The sequence below is a fragment of the Rhinoderma darwinii genome, chromosome 2, assembly GCF_050947455.1.
Source record: "Rhinoderma darwinii isolate aRhiDar2 chromosome 2, aRhiDar2.hap1, whole genome shotgun sequence".
Taxonomy (NCBI): domain Eukaryota; kingdom Metazoa; phylum Chordata; class Amphibia; order Anura; family Rhinodermatidae; genus Rhinoderma; species Rhinoderma darwinii.
The window spans coordinates 437,831,495-437,852,390 of record NC_134688.1 but is presented as its reverse complement, the minus strand read 5'-3'; the positions used below and the strand labels follow the sequence as shown (position 1 = coordinate 437,852,390).

Below are 20,896 nucleotides of genomic sequence, written 5' to 3'. Positions count from 1 at the left end.
TTTTTTACAGATACATGTATATTGAGATCGGTAGTCACTGTCCCGGGTGCAGAAACAGTTACTGCCGATCGCTTAACTCTTTCAGCACCCTGGACAGTGACTATTTACTGACGTCTCCTAGCAACGCTCCCGTCATTACGGGAGCCCCATTGACTTCCTCAGTCTGGCTGTAGACCTAGAAATACATAGGTCCAGCCAGAATGAAGAAATGTCAAGTAAAAAAAGCAAGACGCATCCGCAGCACACATGACATGTGCATGACAGCTGCGGACTTCATTGCGGAACTTTGAATCTCCATTGAAGTCAATGGAGAAATTCCGCCATGAGTCCGCCACTGCTCCGCAACAGACAGAGCATGCTGCGGACACCAAATTCCGCTCCGCAGCCTATGCTCCGCAGCGGAATTGTACGCATCGTGTAAACGAACACTGCTAAATTAAAGTGAAAGTCAATGTAGAAACGGCTCCGCTGCGGATTAACGCTGCGGAGTGTCCGCAGCGGAATTTAAGTGCAATTCCGCCATGTGTGAACCCGCCCTAAAGAGGAAGGAATAAAGCATAAAATATACCTGTATTGTATAACAAACAGGAACAATGTCCCCTAAAATAAAACAAAAATATCTGCAACATAAGTCAGAGCAGTTTTCTTGTTTGAAGTTTATTATCCTAATAATCCATTTTTCATTTATCTTTGTATTCTACCTTTATTTATTTTCTCTTGTTTTATATAGCACCAACTTAGAGTCAATTCACATCTCCGCTTGCCATTCTGTTCTGCTCTGTCACGGGAGCAGAACAACCGGAGCGCCGGATTCATTGCACCACGAACACCACCAGCGGCCGACTGAACCTATTGACTTCCTATTGTTTCTGGTATATTCGGCCGGAACTGCGACGGAGGCCCCTAACAGAGCCCCCAACGCAGACGTGAATATGGCCTTATTCTGCAGTATTGTACACCGGTTGTGATCATCCATCAGTCCCTGTCCCCAACACGGCTCATAATCTAATTTCCAATCTCCGAAACACACAAGGGCCAATTTCATACAAAACCCGTTAATCTATCTGAATGCTTTTAGAGTGAGAGGAAAACACAGTACCAACAGAAACCCCACACAAATATGTGGAGAACATAAAAAGGACTAGATCACACAGTTTGCCGCTGTTTTTGATACAGAAACAGCGTAAAAAAATTAGCCGAAATCGCCTCCCATTGATTTTAATAGGTGTCGGAGGCTTTTATTTTTTCCCGCGATCGAGACAAAACACTCGCGGGGGAAAAAAAAGCGACATGCTCTTTTTTCCCGTAGTTACATTTCTGACCGCCCATTGAAATCAATGGAAGGCAGAGAAAGCATTTTTTGCCCGTGGCGAAAAACGTGGCAAAGAAAGTGCAGGCAAGTCAAAATCTGCCTCCAAATTATTTCAAGAATTTTAAAGCAGATTTTTTTGCCTGCAAAAAACTGTGTGAACATGGCCAAACATTGTGCAGATGGCTCCTAAAGTTGACAGCATTTTGCGGTAACGAGTGCTGTGAAGCAAAAGCATTAACCATTCAGCCAGACAGGTAAAAACCCTTAAAGAGACACTCCAGCTATTTTTTTTATTATTGCCGCTGTTAGTACAGTTCACTTGGTAAAAGGATGGGCAGGCCATCCTCTTATCGGGCGCTTTGTTTCAGAAATATCCCGGCCGCAATGCGGTCACGTGACCGAACTGTGACCGGCCAATTCATACAGTATCTGCTGTGTGGATCGAAAGTCTCTTTCTCTATGCATTCCTACCAGACTCATTGCGGCCGGGATATTTCTGAAACAAAGTGCCCGGTAAGAGGATGGCCTGCCCATCATTTTACCACGCGTACACTACTAACAGCGGCAATAATAACAAAAATTTGGTGGAGTGTCGCTTTAATGACTACCATTACTGAACACTTAGGGTTGTCACCCCGCTTTTCCCACACTCTGAATGGTCTATAATTCTTTATACCTTCTATGCCCCCAGCCTCCCATCTGTAGCCTTGCCTGTGTGTGACAATATTTTGCCATTATATTTGTGAACTACTGTAGGATGCTGCATCTGTTGCTCCAATCTATAGGCCTCACTCAGTCTGTAAAGCCGGGTCGCAGTCCATGTGGGCACTTAAACTTTGAATGGAATCTTACACTGTTTACTAGGTTAAAAGATACCTGAAACATTTGTAACTAAATTACACTTTATTGCAATTTTAGAAAATAAATGAAATAAAATTTAGCCAAAAATTCAATAATTCGTGTTTCAAAGTTGAATGTTTGCTGTTCACCAAATATATCCTTGTGAGAAAATTGTATCTTCTTCTAAACCAGATTTCAGATTGAATATGTGTTGCTATTATTGGCTGCCTTTACAATGTAGGGTTTGTGCTTAGTGTATAATAATAATAAGTCCGTAAGAACTATTTTTCTTGGATCCGCACTTTTGTAGTTACTGTATGTAGACCAGAAAACCTTGTTTTTAATGGAAGAATTCAGTAAATACGCGGTAAGGCCGGTTTTACACCACTGTAATACCCCAAAGCTGATCAGAGTTCAGTAGAAGGCGTTGGGTTAGAAGCAGTAACAGCATTAAAACTGCACTGTGTGGACCTGACCCTAAGTTTTTTAGAAAAGGGACTAATTTGTTTCAGAGATCAGTTCTATATGAACAGTTCTTAGAACATTACCCAGAGTAATCACAGTACAATAATACAATCAACTGCTCCACTATCACCGTGATGACCTGATGTATGACCAAGAAAAGAAAATCGCTGTGGGGCATCGATCTAAGTAAGGGTATGTTCACACGTAGTAGCAAAATACGTCTGAAATTATGGAGCTGTTTTCGCCAGAAAACAGCTCCTGATTTTCAGACGTTTTTGTAACTACTCGCGTTTTTCGCGGCGTATTTTACGGACGTTATTAGAGCTGTTTTTCAAGGGAGTCAATGAAAAACTGCTCCAAAAACGTCCTGCACTTCTTTGACGCGGGCGTCTTTTTACGCGCCATCTTTTTACAGTGACGCATAAAATTACACCTCGTGGGAACAGAACATCCTAAACCCCATTGAAAGCAATGGGCAGATGTTTGTAAGCGTAATGGACCCGTTTTTTCAAGCGTAATTTGAGGCATTAAATGCTCGAATTACATCTGAAAACTGTGCGTGTGAACATACCCTAAAAGTTTCAGGCCTCCAATTCAATACTGTTTGCTAATTCAGGAGCCGAGGCTGCATTGATCGACTAGAAGTTTCCATAAATGGTGCCTATGACAAGAAGGAAATTCTCTATTCCCAGGAGGATTATTATTGTGTTGCCCCATTGAATAAAGAAAGCAGTTCTGATAATATCAATGTTAGGGTATGTGCACACACACTAATTACGTCCGTAATTGACGGACGTATTTCGGCCGCAAGTCCCGGACCGAACACAGTGCAGGGAGCCGGGCTCCTAGCATCATAGTTATATACGATGCTAGGAGTCCCTGCCTCTCTGCAGGACAACTGTCCCGTACTGTAATCATGTTTTCAGTACGGGACAATAGTTCCACGGAGAGGCAGGGACTCCTAGCATCGTATATAACTATGATGCTAGGAGCCCGGCTCCCTGCACTGTGTTCGGTCCGGGACTTGCGGCCGAAATACGTCCGTCAATTACGGACGTAATTAGTGTGTGTGCACATACCCTAAGGGTATGTTCACACGCTTACTAAAAAACATTTGAAAATATGGAGAGGTTTTCAAGGAAAAACGCCTCCTGATTTTCAGCCGTTTTTTTAGCAACTCGCGTTTTTCGCTTTGTTTGTTTATGGACGTTTTTTACGGCTCCAAAAAAGACTCAAGGCCATTTGGCCCCGTAAAAAACGGCCCCGTCGGAACAGAACGCCCTTTTTCCCATTGAAATCAATGGGCAGATGTCTGGAGGCATTCTGCTCCCGATATTTCGTCCGTTTACTACGGCCCGAAAAAACGGCCGAAAATAAGCCGTGTGAACATACCCTAATTCTTATATAATCTATTATGACTGTAAATATAATAGGTGAAATTTGGCTGCTGTAACTTTTGAGTTTTTACTTAAGGCTCCGTTCACATTTTACTTTTCGTCAGGGGTTCTGATATTTTTGACGGAAAGTATAATGTATTCTGTAGAACTAATGCCCAAAAAAAACAAACAGAATGTCCAACAGAAACCTAATGGACTTCATTATAAACCGATGGGATCAATCAGAATTTGTTGAGATTTTTTTTTAAATGGATCCGTTATGACTGACTTGGGTCAGTTAAAAATTGAAGCCATTATGCTAATGTGAACAGAGCCTTATCCATAAAATTTTATAACACAAAATAACCAAATAAGTGTTAATTCTGTATAATAACTGTTATTATAGATTATAACAAATATTACCTTTGACAAACTTTCATTGCTGTGCGCTCTTCTAGTGGACATTGCAATGTTTCTTGTTCAAGTGTTTCTTATGTTATTATTCCGCACATTTTATGCACCTATAACACTTATTTTTGGCTCGTGCTTCTATAAGTCCAGCTGCCAAGAAGAACCCATTATATACAGTATTTATGTAGAATTTACATTTTGCTTTGCTAAACATATATTAAAAACAATAGTTCACTATTACAGTACGAACAATGCCAGTAATGGCCTCCACATCTACTGCTCTCCGTAGAGTTATCCCTTTTTTTTCTTCTGTTATAATTTAGAGTCTGAATGTATCAGAATTAACAAATCCCTTTAGACCATGTTCAGATGTGGCAGATTTTTTCCGCTGCAGATGTTGGTGCAGATTTGGGGCAATTACGCAACGAATCTGCAGCAACATTTGCATATTTGACAGGTAATTCAGACGTTGCAGATATCACAGCGGACTTGCCACAGATTTCAGTTTTTGCATTGCAAAGGCTGAAATCCGCAGTGAAATCCCGCTTCTTCTGCGCAATGGAAAGAGCATGCGGGGGGGGGGGGGGGGGAATTCTGCACCGCAGCCTGATTTCCGCACAGTTATTTTCTGCAATGTCTGAACTAAGTTTCCTAAAAATGTATAGAAAGAAATGTAGAAAACGGCTGCTGCAGAATTCCAGGACAGACTGTCCGCAGCGCAATTCAACAGCAAATTCCGCCACATCTGAATGTGCCCTTATTGCTTCCAAACCTCTGTTAGGAAGTGTGTTAGTCTATACCTTGCATATTTTCCTGCTCTATGCGGTTTATCTATCTGTCAGGTGATTCCGATTTTTTGGGTTTTCTGTTAATGTTGCATTCTATAAATTGTGTCTTTTTTGTTATATGTACTAATGTTAAAGTACCGGAACATTCTGTAGGATTGATGATGATGATGATGATGATGATGATGATGATGATTATAATAATAATTAATAATTAATAAAAATAAAAAAATCTATTGGAATTATAAGTGATGGGATGAAATTGTTCCAAGATGACAAACAATAATAGTTTTCCTAAATGACATACTGCACATATTGTAAATAAGGGATCATTAAATGTTCTGCCTCAGAATTCCTGATACAGTAGCACAGGTTCTCTTGATTGTACAAACGCTTTTCATTTTGCTGTGATCCCACTGCCCCGTACCGTCAGACTAGTTGATCATGGGATCTGAGACAGATCGGTTGCTATGGATGCCCTGCCTAACAACAAGTCTGTTTTCAGATTGCTTAAATCTTTATCTTAAGACTGAATTGGCACTGAACTAAGAGCAAAGAAGAGTCTATGAATAATTCTTCAGTGCTTGATTTCTAACTCTTGCAATCATGTTAATTATGTTTTTGTTAATGTTTTGTTTTTGAAAAAAATCTTTAAGACGAAAAAAAAAAGGGGGGCTATCTAGAAGGGTCCCTTAACAAAAAACTGATCACAAATGGTCCCCATGCTAAGAACCAGAGATAAACAGCTGTTATCTGTTTGGAAACCTGGCATCAATTTCTCTACAACTCTGCCATAGTGGAAATGAAGTATTACATACTGGCCATTGAAATCAATGGGCTGTCTGTATAATATAGGACAGGGCAAGTCCTCCAGAGTAAGGCCCTGTTCACATCAGGTTTTTGGCCTACATTTAACATGTACGCCAGGAAAAAGCTTGCGATCTATATGTTAAACGTATGCTGTGACAGATACCTAATAGTGGCATCCATCACTATAGAGTTTATTGGTTCCATTAAACGGATTCGTCAGGAACTGGGGTCATGAGAGTTCATGACGCATCGGTTAGATGGATATCGTTATAGTCTATGGGCGACTGATGCCACTCTTAGACATCCATTTAATGTATCCGTCACCCATATACTATAATGGTATCCATTTAACGTATATGTCATGAAAGGCTATTGAAAAGCCCATGATGTATAAATTAATTGGACACGTGACGTATTCATAGATCTCCCATAGACTCCCTTGATAAAAAAAACATTTATGGTCTACCTTTTTTTGCGGTAACCAGCAGGATGGAATAGCATAGTATACTACGCTATTCCTGCCTTAAAAAAAAGATTTACAAACGTATAAGACAAAGGCCAAAAGGTCACTCTTTTCCCCTCTGTCGGGCTAATGGAGCCCTACGGACCTACTTAGCATGTACGCCGGGAGCTTTCCCGACGTACACGCTAAATGTACATCACAAAAGTTATTAGAACACGCCCCAAGAGACACTACCCATTTTCCAATCTTGCCAAGAGATGAAGCTCTGGCAGCGGGGACCCCCCCCCCCCTCTATTACCTCCAGAATTTACTAGTTTTGGATATAAAAATGGGATTTCTCAACTAGACAACCCTTTTAAAATACACTTCCTCATGAGTTGTTTTTCTAGGTATTATGGCCTATAGAAATATGGACAGGCAAGCTAAACCTGTGGTTATGTATTTGAGTAGATGATCTAGTCTATCGTAACATGCTGATAGCAGAACCGGTGGTATAAGTTTTATACCTGGTCATGTCAACACCTTTAACTTTTATGTTCTATCTTTGTCTTGATGCGTTTCCCCTGAACACTCTGGTCTCCCACAGTTCAATGGTTCACTTTAAGAAGATTTGGTTTGATTTGGTTGGGAACTTATTGATTATTTTTCTTCAGGGATGACCAGAAAATCAATTACTACAAACTTGAATGTATTAGACTGATCTTTCAAATTGAACGCTATGGACACTTCTAAATCCTTGACTTATTTTAGATATTTTTTTTGGCAGTAAATATATCGGTGGATATACGCTGACTATAGCAATAGTAAATGTAAAGAGAATACAATGAATTAGATGTGAGCGGGCAGAGTGTGTCAGCCGGGTGATAAGTGGTAGGGCCGTCCTCTCCTTCCTGTCATTTTCTTTCATGATGTATATTGATTGCGCCCACAGTCTACAAGTCCCGCTAATGAAAACGAGCTAAGACATTGATTTTCTCTTACTAAGGAGGGAGGATTGTGTATTTTGTCTGAGTGATTGTTCTGTATTCTGATTGAGTTGCGTTACTGATACCGGAACTTTATTGATTTTCCTGTTTGCTCCAGATATTTGTGTTTTACTGATTATTTTAGACTTAAATCACTTCCACAAGCAATATTAGTCTTTTCAGACATTGTATCTGGAAGGACTCAGGAGATGTGTTGTATATCTAGGATATTAAATCTGTAAACATGACAAAATGCAGTTTAGACCCAAGTTCATATCAGTGTGAAGAGGATATGGGTGGTTTTATTTTGAGGACTTTGCATTAACCACTTATTTTCTATAAATGTCATAGAACATTTACTAAGCTGATTTTATGCAGTTTGCTTGTAGGGCCGTGTTCTTACAGTTCAGTTGAGTAAAAAATATATATATATTTTAAGAAAAACAATTTTTGGGTTTCAATAATTTTTATTGAAGGTTTTCAAGAAAAGATAAACTGCACATCAAACAATGCAATTAGCATCCGGGGGCGATCCCCATAAATTGAATCATGACAGACAGATATATTCCAAATATTGCCACATTTCAAGAAAGAAGGAATAAAAGGGAGGGAGAGAGAGGGAAAAGATGGGGGAAAGGTAGGAGAATGAGGGTCAAGTGTCTTCTAGGCAAAATTAACCTAAGAGATTGTCCCAAGATATCCGAGCTGTGGTTGCCAAACTTGAAGGAAGAGCTCTTACTTATCTGAGGCCATACAGTGTAAACGGTCATTGACCATAATCCAATTCAGTTTAGTCAACCAGATGAAGAGGAATTACAGGACTTTTCCAGGATGGAGCTTTAGCAATTTTGGCTGCCAGGAAAAGAAAGGATACAAATGTATGAGAGGCCTTAGATAATCCAGGGACGGTCTCATTAAGTAATGCCTGTGACGGGGAAAGTTTCAAGTTAATCTGAGTTATAGAATATAGCATATTAAAGATTAGTTGCCAGAACCAGCGTACCTTCGGGTAACCCCATGAAAAACGATTTTTAATTAGATAAATTGCTATGCCGAGCTACAATTTAGGCTTATACTTCTGTTCTTTTCCTTTTAGGTTTTCTTGTTTTTGACAAACAGAAACTAGTAGCATGCTGCATTATTCTATCCAGCAAACCTGACAGACCCATTATTATTCAATGAGGGGAAAAAAAGTATAGTAACAGATCCAATAATGAGGCAATGGGCATCAACCTCATTGGGGTTTTGCCTTTCTCTGGATTAACAGGATAGGATTATATGTTGGACTTGATGGATCTGTGTAGTTTTTTTTTTTTTTTTAACCTGATCAACTATGTAACTATGTAAGATCATGCTAGATCAGGTGCCTGAAACAAGCGACCAGCGGTCTCTTGGACCAGATTCCCTGGCTAGAGCATTGCCGACACTCTGACCAGAGATTCCGCTCCTAGAGGTAGCCCCTGACGTCACTGTCCATATATAGACAGATCTTCGGCAGCGCTCAGGCCGGGGACTCCGGTCCAGGAGGAGTCCCTAACGTCACTGTCCATATATGGACAATGACATCAGGGGCTCCCCCAGGAGAGGAATCCTTGGCCTGTGTCGGAAATGCTCTGGTTGGGGATTCCCCTCCTAGAGGGAGCACCAATTGAGCTATCTATAGGGGGTGTGGCGCTATCTATAGGGGGTGTGGCACTATCTATAGGGGGGTATGTGTGCCACTATCTACAAGGGAGTGTGTGTGCCACTATCTTCAAGTGGGATGTGTGTGCCACTATCTACAAGGGGATGTTTGTGGCATTATACACAGAGGGCACTGTGGCATATCTACAGAGGGCACTGTGGCATATCTACAGAGGGCGCTGTGGCACTATCTAAAAAAGCGTTGCCCAATCTTGACATTCTTGTGTCTGCCAAACGCTGTCAACTGAGCAGCCAGACTGCATTTAGAGACATTTAAATGGGAAAACTGGATTGTTAGAATAAACACGTGGAGTAAACTCGCAAATGAATACGTTTAAATCTAACGGTTTTATTATAGTAATTTTGTATTATTATAGTAATGTATTATTATTATTATTATTATTATTATTATTATTATTATTATTATTGTAATGTAGTATTGTTACAGTAGTTCACATAACTAATTGATTAACAATAATTTAGCATTTTAGCAAATTTTAAAGTTCTGATTGGGTTGTGATCCTGGATCATAATCCACTTTGGAAAAACATTTAATTAAAACAGACCCATCTGCTAGGTTCTCTTTATCTACATTTATTCCTTTGCTGGGCATAAATACCATAGAGACAGGCAACGCAGGTCCTATGAGAGTCTCGTAGAGAGAAATGGTTCCCGTCATGGTTGGCCCTGGATGATGAGAACCTGTCACTGAGTCGACTATTGACTCCAGAGGAACTGCATTGTTGGGGTGAGGAAATGGAACAAGGGTCAAGAGGGGTAAGAGCGTGGATGGGGAGACAAAAAAACAGCCCCTTTCATCCTAGGTGGTAAAGCCCAGCACTATAATAGTTGTGGCTCATTTTGATCTTTTCTATGGCACCCGATACAGAAGCCTATATAGACAACAAAAAATTGCGACCATATCTCTGGCGGTCACTTAGATACTGCATAAGCTACACATTTCTGGTTCAGAACATCTAGCATTAAAAACTATGTACACCTTTTGTACCCACATTTAAAAAAATAAAATAAAAAAAAATCTATGTTTTATTTGATTATAAGCTGGATGCTACGTGTCAGAGACACTCAGGACCAGCATTCTGCAGGGCCATCAGTCCAACTGACATGACTGAATTGGCTTTGACAGCAAGATACCACTTCTATGTATAAAGGGGGCATAGAAGCTGTATCTGAGAGATACATTATTTTAAAAAAATCAATTAAAAAGTTGCTTATAATCAAATAAAACATTAATTTATTAAAAAATTTGTCTACAAAAGTGTACATAGCCTTCAAAGTATAATTCTTAAAGAAATCTCTCTTTAAATGCAAATAAAGGTGGTGAAATGCAAACTATAAAGCCTCTGTTGAATGCCACTCATGCCTAACCTGGCGGTAAGTCAAATGCCATAAGGTCGTGTGGTTGTGCATTATTTTCTTGGCCATTGTCTTCCAAGCATTCATATAGATAAATGTGGTAGGTCATGGAAGGAAGGAGTCAACAAGTCTGTTTAGGACCTTCGTTCATGGTGCACGGTGTGTCTTCACATTACTGCTGAACTTATCGAATTAATAGTTCTCCCCTGGTTTTCTGTCAATAATTTAGACTAAGATTCCTCCCTAGAACACGCTGAGTGTTTGTTTTAAAAACGCCCAGCTCCTTTGTGGTCCCGGTGTTCCCATCTTGAAGTCTCTGCCTTGTTCATCTCTCTGTTTCTCGTTCCGACCCACCAGACCACCTGAAAAAATGAAACCCTTTGCGGGATAACAAATAAACACGTCTTGTAGGTTAACTGGACGCAGACAGATATCTCATTCCATGTTGTTTATTTATTTTTATTTTCTCTTCTTTTGTAGTTAATCTGCTGGATTCGAAAGCGATTCAGGGGGAGCTGGGCTGGATCTCCTATCCGTCACACGGGGTGAGTTTACTAGACTGTGAAATGGGAAAATGCTGTTTCAGAACAATATGCTATTTAACGACTGTTTCCTTTTTCATGGTACGCTGCAGAATTGCTAAGCCTCTTCTGGATGTCAAACTAAAAGAAGAAAAAATATATTTTCAGCACTGGAAGATGGGTTCTGTTTATTTCTAAAATACTTTGTAGAAGACACCTCATCCCAGTACACAGCCACTGGGAGATACTCCCATTTTATCAAACCATTAACCCTTGCTGGCCCTTTCATGTATTGTATATGTATATCTCAAGAAGGCAGCAGTGGCCTCATATATACATTTTATCGGAATTGCTCTCCTTGTGAGATAACTGAGCAGAAATGCTATTCTCAGGGCATAATCTTCTGAGCTTATTAAATGATTAGAAATGTATGGATTATAAAGAGCTGGATTCCTGTAATAAAAGTATATTTGGGGATTGTTGTTCTCCAATTGATATATATTTTGCTGATCCAAAACTTTAAAGCTAAATGGCTTATAGTAAAATTCAGTAAATGTTTTAAAGGGGACTCGTCATTAAGATGATGCAGCTCTTTATGACAGCAGCATGAGTTAGGCTGAAGTCACACCGTGTCGGTGCACATGTAGCCGAAAAATCTGTGGTGAATCTGCAGCAAAATCCGCATGTGTAAGGGTATGTTCACATGGGCTACTTTCAGCCGTTTTTCAGGGCCATAAACGCCCAGAAAAACGGCTGAAAAATCGGAAGCAGAACGCCTCCAAACATCTGTCCATTGACTTCAATGGGAAATACAGCGTTCTGTTCCCATGGGGCGTTTTTTTACGACTCACTTTCAAAAAATGGCGTGTAAAAAGACGCCCCGTAAAAAGAAGTCCATGTCACTTCTTGAGCTGTTTTTGGAACCGTTTTTCATTGACTCTATAGAAAAAACGCTCCAAAAACGGCCGTAAAAAAAAGCAGCGAAAAATGCAAGTTTATTTAAAAGTGGCTGAAAATCAGGAGGTGTTTTCCCTTGAAAATAGCTCCGTATTTTCAGAAGTTTTTTGTTAACCGTGTGAACATACCCTTACAGGTATACTCCTGCATACATCTGTCTATATGGTCGGAAGGACTGTCCGGCCGAACATAAACACCAAACTAGGTGTGAATTTGGCCAAAGTAACAGGGACGTGCAGCACGTTCAAGAAAGATAGCACCATATACATCAGGTTATGGCCAGTGTATTCTGATGGGAGATATGTCTGCCCTCCCATGCCATGGATAGCAGAAAGATAGACACCCATCAGACACATCTCCCCGACCCAGGCACATTACTCTGGCTTTAGCACAGTAGACTTAGTAAAAAAATTCTAAACCAGGCAGCAGGTTTTAAAAAAAAAAAAACCTTACTGCCTATTCTGCCGGCACTTTCACTAATTCAGGGGTCGGTCAGACATTTTAAAGAGAACCTCTCACTAAGATCATGCTGCCATATCTCAGGGTAACATGATCTTACTGACAGGTTCATTTTAAATTGGCCCTAATACCCAGCCGTGTATAGTTAGTTTGAATGTTTAATTAGTTACTTCATTTTTTATATCCTCTATAATCAAACTGCAGTGCTTTTTTTTTGTTGGTCTTGGATACCATTTGATAATCCAGTGGAGATGGCCTGTGTCATTACCAGCATCATCAAAAATCAAAGAATAGTTCTATGTATACAGTAAGGTCCCATGCACACGAACGTGCTTTTGCGGCCGCAATTCTCCCGAAAATCCACGGGAGAATTGCTGCCCCATTCATTTCTATGGGGCCATGCACATGACCGTAGTTTTTACGGTCCGTGCATGGCCCGGGAGCCCGCACCGCAGAAAGAACGGACCCGTCTCATTACGGCCGTCTTCTGCGGTCCGGGCTAATTGAAAATAATGGCCGCGGTGCATGTCCTGCGTGCACATGGCTACGGTCGTGTGCATGAGGCCTAAAACGTCAATGAGAGCATTAAGGCCGGATTCACATGTAGCGTAAATGCTGCAGAATTTCTGCAACGGAATTCTGTGCATTTACAGTAGCAGCAAAGTGGATGAGATTTATTAAATCTCATGCCCATGTAGCGGAAAAATAACGCAGCGTAAACGTTAATAAACTGACTTGCGGTGCGGAATTTAAACCTGCAACATGTCAAATTATGCTGCATTTTTGTTTATTTTCTGTTGCAGATTTTCCCCGTTGAATTCAATGGGGATGCAAAGCCCGCAACAGAAAGCCAAGTGTTGCGACTTTTTCGGCATAATTGCAGCGATTATGCTACAAAAAACGCAACTCCAAAAAAAACAGACATACTTACCCAGAACACCCTCCTTCTTCCTGCAATCCGGCCTCCTGGAATGACGTTTCATCCAATTTGACCGCTGCAGCCAATCACAGACTTCAGCGTCACATGGCCTGCAACGTCATCATAGGAGGGAGGGGGTAAGTACGAACGTTTTTTACGCAGCGGAAATTCCGTCCGAAAAATTGCGTGCGTTTTTTTTTTTCCCAGACCGACGGTGCTGAGGGTTCCCAGGTCAGATACGCTGCAATGATTTTTATGCAGCGTATCCGACCCGTGGGAACCCGGCCTAAAGGAGCATTTCCCCTTAAAGCAAAGGCCGGGTTCTTGATTTTTCTTCTATGTTTTTTTAGCTATTTATTATGTGCTGCTGAGAAAGCTGGAGGACAACCAATATGGCTTTCCAATGCCCCTGAATGCAGATCATCCTAATTACACCCTGATATAACACCTGCTCCTCTATGGCAGATTTGCCACTAAGGTTGTATACAGTCATTGCGTTGCGATGCAGTTGAAACTGCATAAAAAAAAACACATCCAAAAAAACACATGGTTACACACTAATTTTGTACGTCTTTGTTACGGTAGGAAACACCACCGCATCAAAAAACACACCAAATCGTGGTAAAACACATTCATTTTGGTTTTAACTGCGCCTCAATCACAACGTCTGAATATACCCTTAGGGTGTGGTCCCACAAGCAGGATATGCTGCAGGTTTTGCGTGAATTTTTTTTTAAACCAGAATTGGATCCAGAAGATCTGACCTTTAAGGCCTTCCTCTTATAGTTTTCTTTTTGTTTAGTGGTTTTGGCTTCAAAAACACTGTCATAATCGGCAGCACATTTGCCCATAGGGTTCTTTCACACATGCCGTTTTGATGCACTTTTTTTTGGTGCAGTTTTTGAAGCCACAACCAGGAGTGAAAAATAGAAGTAGAATCTTTCCTTTATACTTCCCCTCAAAAAAGCATTTGTGAAAGTTCCCTTAGTAGACCAGGAAAGCTGGAGGAAACCCCTTTTTGGAAGCTCTAGAAGAGGTCACGATGATTGTCACCCAACATTAATAGAAACCGATAAATATAGTTCTGACCAATTTGACAGAAAAGGATAGTTCATCGGCTTAGACTGGTGTCCAGGCCTCCAATTACTAAAGATAGACTAAATACAGTAATAACTAAATGTGTCAGTCTGTTTTCTATAAAATGTCTGGAGCGCAACTGGAGATGTCCGATGCTTGGAAACCTGTCACATCTTTGTTCTCTTATTAAAAATAGGCTGCAATTTCACACCAGCAAATCCGACTCCACTCATTACCAGGCGGCTTAATCCAGCTGTGTTTCTGCTGCATTAACCACATACTTGGCAGTTGACCTAAAATTCCCAGATATGTACTTGGCACTCATAATGATACCCAACATCTTTCAAGTAAGATTTTTAACCCGTGTCACTTTCCTGAACTCTGCAAAAGCATCTGGAGCAAATTGTTGACATGATCATATAAAGCTGCTAAAGACAATATGACATGAGTTCCCTCTTGAACATTAATATGTCTTTTTTAAGGCACTTGACCTTTAAAGGGAGTCCCCCAACATGGCAGACCTCTGCTGGCCACCTTTGCAAAAAAAAATATATATCTATAATAAATAAAATAAATGTGTTCCAATACATCAGAAAAAAAATGAAGCAACTTTAAAAATAGTCTTGATTAAATATGTCCTGCCATTTTGTCAGACTCCATGGTAACAGACTACAAACAAACTCTGTGCAGTCTGATTCTGCAGTCATACTTCTTTCCATCTGTCCACTACTCCTTGGTGACACACATTTAGGTACAGTAGGTTACAAGATGTTAGCAGACAGATGGAAGAGAGTGTGGCTGCAGGATCAGGCTACACAGGGTTTGTTAGTAGTCTGTTACCATGGAGACACATAGTTCTGCATAGGAGCTGTAGACACAAAATGGTAGGAAATTTGTAATCATGATCATTTGCAAAAATTTTCTATTTTTTTTTATTTCAGGAGCAATGGGACAATAAATAATGGTGTAAATAGCGTTTTATTTAGAGCATCTAGCCCCCTCCACAAACCCCTGCGAAGGTGCCCAATGAAAGTGTCCCCTATATGTAAATGGAACTTCCTTCTCCCCACGATTGTTCCGATCCTTCTTAAGCACTTGGTCAATCATAACACAAAATTTAGATAGAGGGTGCATTCTCTTGCAGTACTTCAAATAGGAGTTCAAGAGGGGGCTCAGCAGATGCAGGGGGAGGGACTGCTAAACACTGTTCCATTTAAGCTGTACATAATGGAAATGATAGAGTTAAAAAAAAATCACATTGTGCAGACACAGGGAGCTGTTTATAGGGCTTGTTGACCTCATTAGCGTGTTATTTAAACTTTCATTTCCACAGAGCACAGATTAGAGGGAACACTGCTGCTAGGTAGGAGCCGGAGCACCTAACTTGTATTTGTTAAAGGGGTTGTCCAGGATTAGGAAAAAATGGCTACTCCCCCCCCCCCCAAAGAACAGCGCCACACTTGTCTATGGATTGTGCCTGGTATTACAGCTCAGCTTTATAGAAGTGAATGAAGTTGAGCTGCAATACCACACTCCACCTGTGGACAGTTGTGGCACTGTTTTTGGAGGAAAGTCATGTTTTTCTAATACTGGACCATCCCTTTAAGCCATATGTCCTGACATGGGTCTCTTTCACAAAGTATTGCTTGAAATGTAGCATTTACATATTACCCCATGTAAAAAATGGACATGGTGTAATGCTGTAAGATAAAATCTTTGTATGATATTCTATCACATTATATTATATTGCGTGTGTGTATCTACATATCACTTGCATCTGGATCAGGTAGACAGAGGGTTAAATTAGTATGTTTATGAAGGATGACACTATTTTCTGTTATATTTTCACTCATTAAATGTATCCGAACACAGGCAACGTAATCCTATCTGTCCCTCCAGCACAAATGCTTTATATCACAGGTACTTAATATATCTGTCATCATTGTGTCTGCCTGTCCCGGCACACCTCCCTGCTGACAGCGCGCCAAACCTTCCACAATAGCATCGTCTAATCTAAGAATTGTTGTTTTCTCTACAAAAAGTGCAGGTCAGACTTTGATTTCTAGACAGCTATAAAATGTCTTGGAAGTATTTTAAAAGATGATGAAAGAGAAGTAGAAGCTTCCAAGTGCATCCAACATGTCATACGCTGCAGAATAACATTGTAACAATTCAATCTTTACTTTTAATGGTGTCTTTAAAACATGAAATACAAGTGAGACATGTAGTATAGATTAAAGAGGTTTACCATGAATAGAAGATATTGACCATTAGGACCGCCACTAATCGCTAGAACAAAGTGGCGTCCGTGTTAATAATGCATAGCGCCCATTTCTGATTTTTTTCCTTGTACAGCGCCACTCTTGACCCAGGGCAGTGCAGGTACTGCAACTCCGCTCCATTCAAATGTATAAGGCTGTGCAATGAAAGTGACCACATTGTTTTTGGATTGTGGGATCTGGGGGGTTCAAATTCCTACTGATCATGAATTTATGGCATAACTTAGCAAGACGCCTTAACTTCTGTATACAGGAAACCATGTAACTTTATTGGCCCAAATATGATTTTGGAGGCTGTCACTTATATTTTATTTATCCAAATTACATGACAAAATGAGAAATTTAATTGAACTGCTCTTGTAATACTTCACGTGTAGGTAGCCAGGCACCGCACACAATTCATCTTCATGAAGGTGGCCGTATGAATCTGTTAATTCCCTGATCACCTTTATTTTTATATCAAGAATGTGCAATAACGAATTGATATAAAACAGTGCGGGGCTAGTTAAAAAAAAGTTACAAGTTCTTTATTATTCCACCAGTGAAGATAAACCACATATGTAAAGTTAATCTAGAACTTACACAGGTTGAAGAGTTATATATTTGCAGTAGATCTATAAATGTTATCCATTGAGGTCTCATAAATTATTGAAAAAGTGTACGCCATATGGATGTACTGTATGTACGGTGTATGTGAGAAGGTAGGGGAAAGTTTCACAGGTATCACTAATGACATTATTATATATGTGCGATTAAAATAAATCAGGCTAAAACGGTTTTCCAGGGTAAAAAAAATGATCTAAAATGATGAACTTGTCGATAGACTTACCTTTAAAGATCTTGAACTTTACATTTCCCCCACTACTGCTGTTCGGGCCCCCCATACATCTCTGTTAACGCTGTTTTGTCGGCAGGGATGACATGTCAACTGACGGGCCAGCCAAAGCCTGTTGTAGTGATGTCATTATGGTCGACATGTCACTTTAGCTGGCCATGGTTGACCGGCCTGTTCACGTGACACATCAGCATGTACCAGGATGTGGCAGGGACTAGAACAGCGCAGGTGTTGTCTTTTTTATAGACTAGGGCTGTATGGCGGCTTTGTCTGCGACAAGGGTTACGCAGGCATCGTAGTGTCGACCTGCCTGCATCGCAGGTAATGAAAGTCAATGTGGCCATGTTGTGACCCACGGGTTGCCGCGACTTAACAGTTGCAAGAAATCCTAACCTGGATGCAGGCAGGGCGACATAGCGATCTTTGGCTAAAGTCGCCGTGTAGCCCTAGCCATATTGTCAGTCATATATTCATATTGTCAGTCAAAAATAATATCCAAACCCTGAGACAGGAATTTTTTTAGTCTGTCATTTTTTTTTTACTAGCTCTGTGGATTTAGTTGACATTATTGGAGTCCAAGATAAAAAAAAAAAAATCCTGTTCATCTATTTATTTACTACATTGCATACAAGGCTTAGTGTACATAGTATACATAGTCCACGCTGGAACATATCACTGCATGCTGAGGGTCCATCTAGTTACTGGGCAAAATGTCTAGATGTCTGTAGGAATTCTCGAGTCTCATAGGTGGAATCAAGAGCAATTATTGAAAGGGCAACTCCCCGCAAAATAAATGCTCCCACTAATACTTTGTACATTTATTCTTGGTTTACATGTGAATCTATTTTAAGGATCTAAAGGAACACGGCAGGAAAAAATTATATACGGTGTTACACCTAATGCAGGGCCTGGAAGGAGGTCTGTGTGCGTGACTCAAGTATTCAAAGAACAGTAAATAGAGTAGTCATGCACCGCCCCCTTAGGCCCTGCACTAAGCATTACATGGTGTATCGGTTTTGCCTGGAATGTTCCTTTAAGATCCACTATAATCAGATTCCGATTTATCATGAAAGATTTTAATGATAAATAGACAAAAAGTTTTTCATGAAACTGAATAAGAGGTTGTCACAGCCACGCCCATGTAAGTATTTGAAAAAAATTATGTCACATTGTGTGCAGAGATGTAGCAGTCAACGATAATGAGTGTCCCACAATTGCATTAATTTTTTTCCATGTTTAATGATTATAACTTTATTGAATTCTACTTATATGCTCTACCTTAAAATATTTAGCCACGCCAAAAAAAAATCATGAAAAATGTAATTCCAGCTTTCTCTATATTTTCTCTTCTAAAAAATGTTCTATTGGCAAATATTTTGTCTTGTGATCAACTGTTAATGTGCCACTGCAACCGCAGCTATCAGGCGAGTAAAATATGCCAAAAATTATTGGCAGTCTTGTTGAAAACATTACTTGATGTGTTGTTAACTGTTATGTCTCTGTAAATGTACAGCAGAACTAGACAGAACTAGAACTAGACATTAAAAACGATCATCTAAAAATAGCAAAAGTTGCCCAAACCCAAATAAGGCTTTCAGTGGATTTACCATTACAATTTAAGGGTGTATGTAGTGCAGACGTAACCTCTACGATGGCTCTGAGGGGCACAGATCATGATATGCCTATTTCTCTTTCTCATGAGATATGCAAACCTACGTGGAACTGTCCAGAAGAACTGACAAGGTGAGGGCCAACATGTAGATCACGTCATTTTTCTCTCAAGTAATAAGTAGAAAAAGGGCAATAGGCTCGAAGTCCTCCTATCCTGGGATCGGGGTGTGGTGGTATGAACTAGAATGAGGGGGCCCATCTGTATTTTTTTCCTATAGTGTACCATTCGTCTATGTGCGTCCCTTAAATTCTGTATCAGAATCAAACAGAAAACTTGTCTAGTTATACTTTTCCTGCTTGAATTATTCAATAACTAGGCTGTGATCACCCCCGTGGGAGCCACAATGATGGCTATATTGGTTGACGGTCAAAAATTTGCACACAACTTTTCCTTATATGTTGCCATATGGGGTACTCTATGTGCTGCCGTATGAGGGCTCTATGGTACATCATATTGTACTCTAGAAGCAATGCCAAGTCCGAAAGGAGAAATTCATGTGTAGCTGCTTGAATCCCCATACCAAGTGAACTGTATGTCATCACATATGGTAAAGGGTTGTGCCTTCTAGTCTCTTACTCTTGTAAATGACCCCATTCATAGGGTCCAAAATTCACCAAATGCTAGAATTGAAATGATTTACAGTTATGAACATATAAATAAAAATCATTCCAGAAAATATATATTCTGGGGAGTTCGCCAAACTAGGTTTTGACATCCTTTATCTTGTTGATAAATTGTTGTATAGGATTTTGCCAGGAAATAAAGTCTAAAACTATAGAATGAACGACCAGTGTTGGGTATTACACATTCTTCATGGATGTTCATCGTTTTTAATATTATATATCCTACGTTTTAAAATGAACCCAGTTTGTTGTGTTAAAGGAGTAAACCCTTCACAGAAAATCATGAGCATGTAAAATACACCTGATTGTAAAGCAGGACAGCTGGGACTGATAGAGAAATTCCACATCCTGTGCTTCTAAATTAAAACCATCAAGGAACAATCAACATTCAAGGAGAAAAAGTCACATCGCTTGTTTAGGGAAAGTCCAGACAGTCTACAAGAAGGCTAGGGTCTTATGCAAACAGCATAGAGTGACAGAAAAAGCTATGTATGCCTACTTGTGAAATCCTAATTGGGCCCATAAATGCTTATAAGTGCCCGATTATGGCTTCATACAACTCATGTGCTTGAGGACGTAATGGAAATTAAAAAGGTTCTAGGTAGATCTGGGCTATATGGGCAACCATGTTGGAGTGACATCACACAGCTTTTTTATTATGCCCTGTACGGCCAACTACACAAGTTGACCCTGGATGTTGGAGGAGAAAGTAGCATGTGTATCACCATTAAATATACAATAAATGTTCATTTTTCCAATCGGGAATTCTTGATAATTCGATACTAAGCCAAAATAGTCGTAATGGCAAGAAATCGCCTAATACTCTAGGTCAGATATCTCAAATCAATACAAGGATATGTCTATAAAGTTGCACGAATTTACCATTATAAAATGTAAACGGCATGGTATACAGTTGCATTAAAAAGCATAGTTAACTGTACTTTTCACTGCATTGAGGCAATGACGTACACCGGCCAAATGTATGGCCAAAAATGCTTTCTTTTGCATAAGTCTGACTAATAAGAGTCTATGTAAGAAATGAATCCATAGTTCTACTACAGTTTTCT

General features: G+C 40.0%; 1 protein-coding gene across 1 annotated transcript in view; it reads left to right on the top strand.

Moving 5' to 3' along the window:
• Positions 1-20,896, top strand: part of EPHA3 (EPH receptor A3) — a 349,426-nt gene that overhangs the window by 41,465 nt on the left and 287,065 nt on the right. The window contains exon 2 of the mRNA XM_075854459.1: positions 10,968-11,032. Coding sequence (XP_075710574.1) covers positions 10,968-11,032 — 65 coding nt within the window. The remainder of the gene's footprint in view (positions 1-10,967; positions 11,033-20,896) is intronic.